Here is a 12367-nt window from a genome sequence, read left to right on the forward strand (position 1 = left end):
CTCCTAATTCAGTTAAGGGAATCAGAAGCTTCTTAGGACATGCAAGATTTTATAGAAGGTTCATTAAGGAGTTCTCAAAAACTACAAAACCTCTGTGTAATCTATTGGAGAAGGATGTGTCATTTCACTTTTCTGATGCGTGCTTAAATGCCTTTAATACTTTGAAAGAAAATTTAACTTCTACACCTGTAATAGTAGCACCTAATTGGGATCTACCTTTCGAACTTATGTGTGATGCTAGTGAGTTTGTAGTGGGAGCAGTGCTTGGCCAACGTAAAGGAAAAGTGTTACATGTAATCTACTATGCCAGCAAAACCTTGACAGATGCTCAGATCAACTTTGCAACAACGGAAAAAGAGATGCTAGTAGTGGTCTTTGCTTTCGACAAATTTCGTTCCTATCTGATTGGTTCAAAGGTGATAGTCTACACTGACCATGCAGCATTGAAATATCTGTTTGAGAAGAAGGATGCTAAACCTAGGCTGATTCGATGGGTTCTATTACTACAAGAGTTTGACATTGAAATTCACGACAAAAGGGTACAGAAAATCAGATAGCGAATCATTTATCGAGGCTAGAGCTACTGCATGATTCAGATGATGTGGATATTAATGAGGTCTTCCCAGATGAGTAGTTATTGCAAATAGAAAAGGTTCCGTGGTATGCATACATTGTTAATTACTTAGCTAGTGGCTATATGGATCCTAATCTCACCTATCAGCAGAAGAAGTTGCTTCATGAAGCGAAATTCTATTATTGGGATGATTCAAATTTATACAGGAGATGGGCAGACCAGATCATTAGGAGATGTGTGCCAGAGGATGAGATGAAACCTATCCTTTCATGGGTTCATGCTTCGGCTTATGGAAGACACTTTGGCCCCACTAAAACAGCAATAAAGGTGCTTCAATGTGGTTTCTTTTGGCCTACATTGTTCAAAGACTATCACAATTTCTGCAGATCATGTGATAAATGTCAGAGAACATGTAACATATTAGCGCGTCACGAGATGCCACTTAACAACATTTTGGAGGTGGAAATATTTGATGTTTGGGGGGTTGATTTTATGAGTCCTTTTCCATCATCTTATAACAATCGGTACATCCTAGTGGCAGTGGACTATGTCTCTAAATGGGTAGAAGCTAAAGCATTACCTACAAATGACACAAGGATAGTGGTAGACTTCATAAAGAAACACATCTTTAACCACTATGGATCACCTAGGACCATAGTAAGTGATGGTGAAACTCACTTCCGCAATCGGTTATTCCAGGCAGTGCTGCATAAGTACGAGGTACAACATCGAATTGCCACTCCTTACCACCATCAGACAAGTGGACAGGTGGAAACCTCGAACAAACAATTGAAAAGAATTTTGGAGCTCATTGTAAATGCATCTCGTAAGGATTGGTCACTAACGCTTCGGCGTCAGGGGGCACTTCGGCTGATTCAATGGATCTAGCCTGCGCTTTGCAGCGTGTTAAGTTCATGGTCGTCGAATCACTTCGGAACCACTTCGGATGGAGACGCGACGCTTCAAGGAGTGGTGCGCCTGATATTTCGAAGCGGTTCAGTTAGGGGCGTAACAGAAGTTATAGATTGAGGGAGTTAACTTTTTGAATTCAATTTTCAACTCTTCCTTCCATATTTCATTTTCATGCAAATCGGGTCGGGTCAACCACATGGGCGACCCCTTTTCTTCCAACATGGGCAATTGTACGAAAATGTCATTTCCTTTTTCCTCTTTCCACGTTTCTATAAAGTCAAAGCAAGAACTTTAGGGTCAAGGATTTTGATCAAGAATTAGTGTGCTGCATGCTTTTTACTCTTCAGAATTATCTATTTTTTGCAATTGAAGAGAATGTTGAAAGATTTATTCCAAGTAACTTGTGCTTTGCGAGCACTGGAATGGAAAAAAGATTAAGAGAACTAAAGAAACAAAACGATAGTTAAATTAAGTAAATCAGTTCTAAAGGACGACATGTGGGTTAGTTTTCTTTATCAGGGCATTCCTGGTGCACATAGGTGCAGTAGAACGAAGGGTTTGATTAATTTCACACCCTTTGTAAAAGTTAAAAAATATGCATATCTACAAAAATTTTGAAGGGTCTAAGACAAGTGTGCCAGTGCCACTTTATATACATTGCATGCATGAGAATTTTTATGTTGTTTAACGTACCTTATATTTCATAACTAATGGCAGCCATAACAAATGCCATGTGGTAACGTGCATGCGTGATGCATAATCTGGTCTAATAACTTCTTTCCTTTTTCCTATTATGGTTTAAAATTTGATTATGGCGGTGTCTTTTTTTTTTGGGGTTTTATTTCTTTGTTGATCGCCATACGAGAAATGCATATAGTCTCTTTAGATTAACTTACTGAAGCTTCTGTTCGAGAGAGTTGGTGTATCTATGAATGCACAAGTTTGTTGCTTCAGAGGTGGAGGGACTTTGGTATCGCAATTATCACAACTCAGTTCATCTGGGAAAGGGATTAGGTAGGCTCAAGGTATTTCATCCATCGTTGTGTTGGCAATATACATACTCAAAGCAACAAATTGTTGTTTTTACTTACTTGGTTTTTTTTTTTTTTTTAATTATGTTTGGTTAAATTAGATTAGGTTAGGTTTAATATTTTGATAAAGTTCTAGTTTATTAGAAGTTTTATTAATTTTGGATTATTTGCTCTATATATTGAGGGTTTATCAATGTTCTAAATGGCGTAATGAGAGGTGATGCGTTGAGACCAAGTTATAGGCTACGCGAGCTTAGGCGTAAAAAAACGTAAAAAGGCATTTTCTTATTTTAATATTCTTTTAATTTTTAATAAATCAAAAAATTATTTAATAATTAAAAATAACACCCACTAAACATTTAAAATAGATTTATAGCAACTTTATGCATTTTTTCAAAGTTTCCAATAAAAAGATGAGTTTCAAATTTAAATACAAAATAGCAAATAAATAGCATAGGAACTTAAATCTTATCTAACTCTTTATTGGACTCCAATTCAATATCCACTTCTTCATCTAATTCATCCTTTGTGTCTTTCGATACAAAATCCTCTTCATCGGGCTCCCTTATTTCATTCTGAGCATTTCTAGTACTTGTCGAAGGTTGTAAGATATCATTTTTCACCCCCATCAACTCCTCGTCATCATCACAACCCTCTACAATCCAACCATTAATAATTTTTAACAACACAAAATAAAAAATAAAAAAAGGATGATAATACATGCCTAGGCGCAAAGCGTGCATAATTGTGCCTAGACGCGCCTTAAAGGTCAACGGTAACCATTGATCGCCAAATAAGGCGCCAAGCCACTTGACTTGACGTTTTGGCCAAGCATCACACATTGGCAGGGCATTTATAACACTGGGGTTTATACATTGTAATATGCACTCTTGAATATATGAATAAATTGCGTTCTTCTTTTTCGTAATCTCCTCTTCTTTGATTCCCTTTCTTTCTTTCTTCCTTCTTTTCTTGTTCGTCGTAAAATTGGTACGTCCATGCTTCAATTACTACTATTTTAAACTTAGTACATTAAGTTTCCTTAACTATTACTTTCTTTGTGTCAAGCATTAGTTTTTTGCACGAGTGTAGGCTTCTCTTCTTCTAACTTTTTTTCTTTCACCATAAAAAAGAAGAGAAAAAATAATAGTTGAAAACTTAATTATGTAAAATAGTTGCAGTTTCATTTAATTAGTAGACTTTACATGTATCTTCTGTTGAGGGGGCTGTGCACATGGTCCTTTTTCCTTCTTTTTTATTCTCTCGCGCAAAGCTGTGAAAAATTTGTCATAATTTAGCATGGAAAATGCAATTTATGTGATGGGAACTGTGAAGTCTGATTTATCCTATTATCGTTTCTCATTGAAGGATACAAGCATGCTGGCGTGCCATCATGGGAAATAGATACAAGATTTTGGCTTCCAGTGTGGATGAGTGGAAAGCTTCTGCTGGGGAAGAGGCATTGAATGATGCAAAATAGCGATACTGGACAAATATCAATGGCCTTCCCTGTGATAAACCTATGTATGAATTGATTGGAATTCATATATCGATCCTGAGCTGGTGTTGGATTTAGAATTTTGTTAATCCCGATAATGTTGACAAGTTTGACACTATAAAAGGAGGTGGATACGGCCCTCAAGTTTGCCCAAGCAAATGATGATATGGACCAATCTCATGGTGACAACCCACCCATTGGAAAGTAATCTAGTAGAAGGTACAAGAAATGTAATTGAGGACGAATCAGTGGGATGATTCTGTAAATTTGAAGAACGTAGCAACACGTGAGAGGTTTCTACCTGAACACTAAAGGCCCAGAATTGATCGCCATTTTGTAACTATAAATCTGCCTTCACAGCAATTTGCTTCAGAATCGAAGTGGATATTTCCATATATATCTGAGAGCTGGGTGGGATTCAGTCAAGTTTCTTGGAAAAGCTAAATGAACTGCATCTTATAACTGTGATTGATCGCAGAGACTTAACTTATTAAGCTCATTATATCTTAGAGATGAAAGCGAGTTGCTTTTGTCGTGTTTGAGATGTTGTCAACTACAATATCGCTCAATGAAATGGTAATAGCACTATACAACTAAAATAATCCGGCTGATGAATGCTCGAAGAAATCTGTACATAATCCATTGTTAGCATATCTAAAATATCGAGTTGTAGGGCCAAAAAGCCCCTTCTCCTCAACCCGGCATCTCTCTCTCTCTCTCTCTCTCTCTCTCTCTCTCATATTTTCTGTAACAATATACACCTCCGCTTGGGTAATGATCGGGAATCCCAACCGCTGATCTGCTTGCTTTGTTAGATCCTTCCAAGTCCTCTGTATTCCAGAGAGGAAAAACCAGGTTCTTTCACATTAGAAAGTAAAAAGGCAGCAATCATGCGGGGGACTTATGCTTCATTTGTAAGGTCGTCATCCTGGATGGTAGGGGGAGATAATGGCGGGACAGCAGGTTCGTGAGGTGCAAACGGAATAATTTCAAGAGTTGTTCTAGCTGTTGACTGAGACTCTATGTTCCTACCTATCTTCCTTGATGTAAATGATTCAGAAGCAGAAGTCATCCTTGAGGAATTATTGGTCGCAACGGATGCTAAAAACTTGTCCTTCGAGAGAGATCCTTGAGCAGATGCAATGACAGCACCAAATACACCAGACTCCCTCAAACCCTGAATGATGGTCTGAAACACGAGCAAGTCTGTTTGTTAAATGGAAGACCCTTTTTCGACCAAATTGATTAGGGAAAGTAAAGCTTACCATCGGAGCATATATGCGAGTTAAAATGCTCTTCCTCAACAATTTCAAATTGAGAGTTCTATCAGTCCACACAACATGCTCTCGATACCTGTTGCAGAGAAAAAGAAATCAGTTTTGTTCCTTGTATATTTGTAACGCAATTCATGTACAGCAGGATGTAACAAAAAAGAACTTCAGTATTTCCAATGACTTGGAACATTACCAGTTTAACATCTCCTCCTCTGTGGCAGTTGAAGCAATTATAAATGCCTATAGTTAAATCACAAACACCTGTCAGCATGAATATCAAACTAAAAAGTATATAAAAGGATTTATATTAATTTTGAATATATGAAAAATAATATTCATACAACATAGCGATGAGCAAAAAAAAAAAAAACTCCTGTTTATGGGTACAACTCAACTGAAACAGCCCTTTGGGAATGAGCGAGGAAAGGAGGTTGCTCATAATGATGAGCACGTTTGGAACCCTATAAATAAAAATATAGAATGTACTTTTCCTATAATCAAATGAATCATCCATTTGAGAAACTTTGAAAGAAATCAACTGAACTATATATTTTTGAAGTTCAGGAAACAGGATTCTGTTAATGGACCCAAGAATATACCATTACAACCTCAAAGTTGGACAAGTTATAAGATCTTTTTAAATCTTCTGCAAGCTTTTTCTCCGGTGGCAGGGGAGTTCTCCACCATTTGGAATGGAAGTTAGGATTGGGTTAAATCTTAATTCAAGGAAGCATATTAAATGGACCAGTCCAAGACAAAATCAAACCCATTGCATTAAGCAAAGTGGCAAGAACCCAAGAGTAAAGTTCCTATTAAGTGAGGATAATATAGACACATTTCACATGGGAACATCATCCAAACAGCTATTTTCAAAATTCTATTAAACAATTAAAAATTTGGATGATTCGCTTGCATGATTATTTAGAACCGACTCATTTACAAATTTAATTCAGAAGCAAAAAAAGAAGCTAAAATAAAAGTGAACTGAAAGAAATTACATTCATGGAGTGAATATGTGCATTAAGATGAGCTCAATTGACCTCGACATGCCTAGATAGTAACTCAAGTCAAAAGTCAAGCAAACTTAAAATGATGCTTATTGTTGAAAGAGAAAATATAAAAATTCAATGCAAGATCATTTTTGCAACTTCACATTTATCATACTAAGTCGTAGATTTTTCTTTTAGGCACATGAAAATAATGCTTATTTAACACTGAATAGAACAAGTATTTATATAATTCTAAACCAAATTATTTAGTCAGTGTTCCTTGAGTGTTTCTGAGCAAGAAAATCTCATCCCAGCACTTGAATTTCAAGATAATTATTTTACTAAAATGATAACACTTTTTGCATCCATAACAATTAATAGATTGATTACACCTATTAACTGCTACAATTTTTTTGCTTAGTTGTTGTCATAAATTGTCTAACAATAAAGGCGTGTTTTCCTAACCAAACACGCTTATGAATTCCTTGAGCGCAAGTTTTGCTTAAACCTGTTAAAATGGCTTTCAGCTAGGATAAATAAATGTCCTTTGTGCCAACAATATGCAGAAAATTATTAAACCAACAACAAAGAAAAAATATGTAACTGCACAATACTCACAGCTCTATCAAATTCCAACATAAAGCATCGTTTAACATCCTCCTTTGTAGGCTTACAACCACATCGATCCCGCCTAGAAGTCAAGTCAGAAAACTTGGAATATGTGTAATGTAAAACAGCAGCCTCTTCCAATTTGATCTCACTGTCAAACATTATGTAAAAACATATGTAAAAGCCTATCGAACAGAATACAGCTGGGCAGTCCAATGCCAACTTGGCACAGCACGAAAACAGAAAGATGGTAGGGCATATGTGGATTGTATACTACAAGCAGCAAAATATACCTAGTGCCTTAAAGAAGTGCATACAACATCTGTGTGCATAAATAAAGCAACTTACTTTGGAGTTTTCATGTAATTGTGCCATCTGTGTGCACCATTGGGACGAAGATGGTCTTGGACTCGAGCAGCTGATTTCCCATTTCCGTAGGTCAAAAAGTAGTTTGGATTGCCACGGGTTGACTCCTTATACATGCCAAAATAAGTGTCCTTTGTTAAATGATCATAATTCTTCTTGAACATCGATACCTGAACAACAGATGCACGAGGAATGAATGCAAATCATTTCTAATGAATTAATGCTCAAATCAGTAAAGATATCATGGTATGAAGAGGCTTTCTGCCACAAATATCTATTAAACAGTCCAGTCTACTAACCAAAGCAGATTTTGGGATGGGGTGGGGTATAAATAATTGACAAAATTTACCATACATAAGGGAAAAAATTTAAAACGACATAATTCCGGCTGTACTTACACTGTGCTCCATATATTCCTTAAATTGCAATATTTATAAACCAAAAAATTTAAAATAAAATAAAATTATATATTGTATAAATCTGCAGGTGAACAGTGCAAGAAAATCAGGTAAATCTAGAAACTAGAATTGCAAAAGTTACCTCTGTGAAAGGTTCCTTGATGTCATCTCGTTCAACGCTGCTCTCCTGAAAAGGGGAAAAAAACAGGGCGAAACTTGAGAAGATCACAGACTTATCTCTCTCTTTTCCAATTAGTTTGTTAAGTTAAACTGGATAGTTTCAATTGTGTCAAGAATACAGTGAGCACAAATAACAGAGTTTTTTATGTATATCTCCCACACCGAAACAAAGAGACACCAAATTACTTACATAGTTGGGAAAGATAACCATGTTCACATTCCCAGGTACGTCAAGTAGCAATTGCCTCAAAGAATACTCTCGAGCACCGGCTGGATGTAACAATTCATCAGTGTCCAGATGAATTATCCAGTCAGCACCAGCATCCTAGAATTATAATACACAAAATATTTGATTAACTCTACCAGAAAAATGATACATTTCTACCACATTTGTAATAATCCATACCCTTGCCATAACAATAGCCATCTCCATGTTCAGAGATTGCTTCACGAAAAGCTCATAATTGCAAGGCTTGTAGAAGAAACTTGACAGCCATGTTTCATTCCAGATCCGGCTGAAGCATCAGGGAGAAATAGTGTAAGAGAATTATAACGACTGCTAATATATCATATGAAGATTTCTGCACTTTAGAGATCAAGTCACTAATTCCAGAGAGCTTATAGTAAGATTCGGGATGAAAGATAAATGTTTGCTTAGGATTAAAAAAATGTTAAAGAGCATCCAATGAACCATTGGATCATTTTGTCTATCTCATATAATCTATCTAAGCTGTCAAGCAAGCTCCAGACACATAAGAAGTGACTGACCTCCTAGCTTGTTGCTCTTCCAGCTCTTTGGTTCGGTATATTACTTTCACTCCCTGAAAGGATAAACATATTTTGTAACCCATTTATTTTGAAATGATAATATTACACTGTTAACATGGAATAATATAATAGTCAAATTGAAGTGACAGCTAACATGAATCCTGAAAAGATATCATCACGATAAGTTATATGGTAATCTAGTCCCTATCCGACATGTACTTTGAGAAAAATAAATGGGGTGAGTTTAGACAGGAGGCAAGGATAGAAATTGGCAACTTGATACCCTGGTCAGATTTACAGATGAATTCTAGTTTACCACTGATTTCCTGTAGACAAAATACTGGCAACTACTATCCCACTTCTCTCAGAGACCAACTACCAAATGGAAGCCACATAACAGTCCTAAGACTCAACAAAAGAAGCTCCATTTAACTTCTTTTCTCACATGCTACCCACCAAATCACTTTGTCACGTGTACAGAGGCAAATAATGTTGGGTAGGTTAAATACTAAGCTCCTAAGCATCTCCAAGAAACTCTCAAAACACAAGATACTCTCTATTTTAGAATCGATATTTAAAAATAAGCTCCAAAAAACTCTTTATTCTGAGTAGGTTCGACTTTCCAAATTTGGAGAGCCAAACTCACTCCTTATTTTTATTTATTGAGTTTCATTGTTACAAATTTCAATACCCTATTTCTTAAATTATTCAAATTTTATTTGAATTAACAATATATAAAACGATACGTTAAATAAAAGATGGAGAAAAATCAACAAATATCTCTTGAAAAAAAATGCATAGCTAAAATTAATAGCATTGATGGAATAATCTCTAAATAAAAAGTGCTCTCTGTTAAACATGAGATGCTTTTTACAAATAAAGATTCTTTTGAACATGCTCTAAATAGCAGAATGACTGTGCTACCTTAACCAAGGCAGAGAAAAGGAAAATCGTAACATCTTCGAATTCTGAAATAAAACTAGACTTTTATGTTAAAAACTAAAAACAGTCACCCCTCCATTCAATTGCCTTTTGAAGATACCAAGACCAGATTTAGCCCCCGCTTGGCTCCCATTCTTTCCAAATTTTAATGGTTGAAATAGTGTTATTTTGAAAAATGTGTAGTTGAAAAAGAATGAAATGTTTTCGACTTGCGTATAATATTATTTTATGAAAGATTGTGTGGTTGAAAATAAGAGAGAGAAAAATAATGAGAAAGAGAATGGGGGCCAAATGGGGGCATAGTTTTCATGTTCAAAGACATCCTACAATAATGACTTATTCAGCATTTTATTGAGATAACATTATCCTTTGTATATTATGAGGTAACAGATTATTCAGTATTTTTGGGGAATATAATTGCCCGTTGTCAGCTCAAATCAACTAATTAGAAAATTTCTCTGTAAGAATACTGCAGCCAATATTACTTATATAATCATAAACCATCTATACAGCTGAAATTCAGTTACGTGACTGAGGGATCTGGTTACAGGAAGTTAAAAAAGGGCCATGTTTTTAAACATGTAACTTTGGGTGTACATGTTTATCACGAGAAAGATTGTTCACTTACAAAGAAGCATCTCACATACCGCTTAGTATTTTATTAGTCACACCTAGTGACTTTTTCAACTGACGAGCCCATATATCAGTCCTATCCTCTGGTCACATTTCTTTGTAGTGTACACCTCTCCATTGTGTTTAAAGGACAGCTAATGGGTTTTTCTTTATTTCATTTGTGTAACTGGTAAAGTAAGAAACAACGAACCACACAAGAGTGTTTGATGATGCAGTGTTTAAGCAGATCAAATCGTGACCCGAAAGTGCATAAACTAATCTTAAAAAGCAGCAAAAGAAACCGACTAGACAGGACACAACTTACAGGAATGGATTCAAGGACTTTGGCCACAGCAGGAGATGCAGCCTTCCCTTCAACAAAAAGAAAAAAGGTTGACACCCCGACAACTTTATGATAGAACATCCATGGCAAAATCTGCTCTAAGCCAGCAGCTGTACTTGTGGTAATACATATCTGCACATAATGGAGGAATATAATAAGGCCATTACCAATAGTTTGAACTGAAACACTAGTTACTAGAAAACAAAATTTACAATGAAATCAATTCTGAAATGTGAAGAACTGGGGTCAATCATCTGTGCAATTTGTTTTTGGCGGGTAAATCACCATGAGTAAAGGGACATCCATAGTGTATTTTTTGATTGGATGTAATTGTTGGTATAAATTTTTCATGACAAGTATATCGAGCCAACATTTCAATTCGATGATGAATGTGCGTCAAAATCTAAGTCAATTCTCTTCGTGGACAATTCTCAACTCTATGATAATTTATTATTTCTATAATGTCATCCTCAATTTGAGGATAGGCTTCATATAAACTTCAAATGAGACCAAACGGCATGAAAGAAATGAAATACCAGTGCCATATATTTCAAAAGCTGAAAAAGTCCTATCATTCCATGATTTATGAAGGCTGTGTACCAATAGTAACAGCTATGGTCTTATATAAACATCTCTAACTCCATGTACTCGAAAAAGAAATAGAATTCCCAGTTCTCGGGAAAGAAGTGCGCCTCCCCCTAATCCTAATATGCATTGATCCTTCAAAGATTTACTTTGCATTTTGCATTAAATGCAAAAATGAAGACAAAATTAATTATCTGAGAAATAAGAAATTATTCCCCATCAGTGTCCAAAAATCATGAAATCAAAGAAATAAATCTAACCAATTGTATTATTTGCTCTGCAAATCCAGAAATGCCATAAAAACAAGATTTCTGTTTAATTTTCTTGAACCCAGATGCAAGACCCAAAAACATAAATCACAAAACCAAACAAAACTAAAATCACACTAACCAAGATAACAAAACCACAATGACAGATCACCTCGAAAAACTTACAAGAAAGATAAAAATAACAAAACAAAAATCAGACCTTGGGCTTCAGATCGGATTCAAATTTAAATTTCCAGTCTCTGAAGTAAGGAAACGACGCCGTGTTGGAATGGCCCAACAGCATAGAACAATCAGAGGAATGCAAAGAAGATGAGTGTCCCACGGTGGCCAGAGGGGAGGAGTCCATACCAGGGAACTTATGGGACTCATCGAGCGACCATCGGGAGATTGGATCGTCGACGCCACCGCCTCGCCACTGAAGAAAGAAAGCAAAAAGAGCAAGCGATAAAGGGAGAAGGGTCAGGAGGAGGAGAAGCTTCGCGATGAAGGAATGATTGTTGGCGGCGGAAGACGGTGGTTGCGGCCTCAGGGCGGTATGCAGACCGGCCATTTCACCGTTGGAAAATCAAGAAAATGGGCCAGTTGTGGTGGGGTGAAACTCTAAAATGATGGGGGTGTGGTTATTCAAATTCAAAATTTGGGCAGTTACTTTTGGAAGGATATGTAATTTAGTAGAACATAAGGACTTAAAAGAAAGTTTTGAGTTAGTCTGGATACTGCCATTTAACTGTAGGTGTAAACCTGGGCTGTGAGACGACAAAAACTGGCATAGGTTTTAGCGATGTTTTATTAGAAAAAAAAAAGGTTGAACCTCATTTGAGGGCTCACGCTGTTTTATCCCTAAAATTTTGTGAGAAAGGTAAATCACAAGATGTGATCCAATAAATTAGGGAACAAAAATTATTTGTACACTGCGCCTACAAGGAGTTCAATTTCATGTCTTAGAAATTGAACCCTCATGCTGTGACTGCCAACAAAGCATAACCTCACTCATGTCCTTTGCACCACTGGATTATG

The 12367-nt window shown here is 36.2% G+C and overlaps 1 protein-coding gene across 2 annotated transcripts; it reads right to left on the reverse strand.

Moving 5' to 3' along the window:
• Positions 1 to 4569: 4569 nt before the first annotated feature.
• Positions 4570 to 12048, reverse strand: LOC111410499 (glycosyltransferase-like At2g41451). 2 transcript variants are annotated; one of them, XM_023040861.1, is made up of 11 exons: positions 11550 to 12048; positions 10479 to 10628; positions 8600 to 8652; positions 8238 to 8346; positions 8022 to 8156; positions 7794 to 7838; positions 7236 to 7360; positions 6897 to 7038; positions 5483 to 5529; positions 5281 to 5368; positions 4570 to 5204 (listed from the first exon to the last, which is right to left on the reverse strand). In XM_023040861.1, the coding sequence occupies exons 1-11, from the start codon at positions 11898 to 11900 to the stop codon at positions 4917 to 4919; spliced, it is 1533 nt and encodes a 510-aa protein (XP_022896629.1). In that variant the 5' UTR covers positions 11901 to 12048; the 3' UTR covers positions 4570 to 4916. The 2 variants fall into 2 exon arrangements, with proteins under 2 accessions (XP_022896629.1, XP_022896628.1); XM_023040860.1 differs by having other exon boundaries at positions 7236 to 7423.
• Positions 12049 to 12367: the final 319 nt, after the last annotated feature.

This window comes from Olea europaea, chromosome 15, assembly GCF_002742605.1.
Source record: "Olea europaea var. sylvestris chromosome 15, O_europaea_v1, whole genome shotgun sequence".
NCBI lineage: Eukaryota > Viridiplantae > Streptophyta > Magnoliopsida > Lamiales > Oleaceae > Olea > Olea europaea.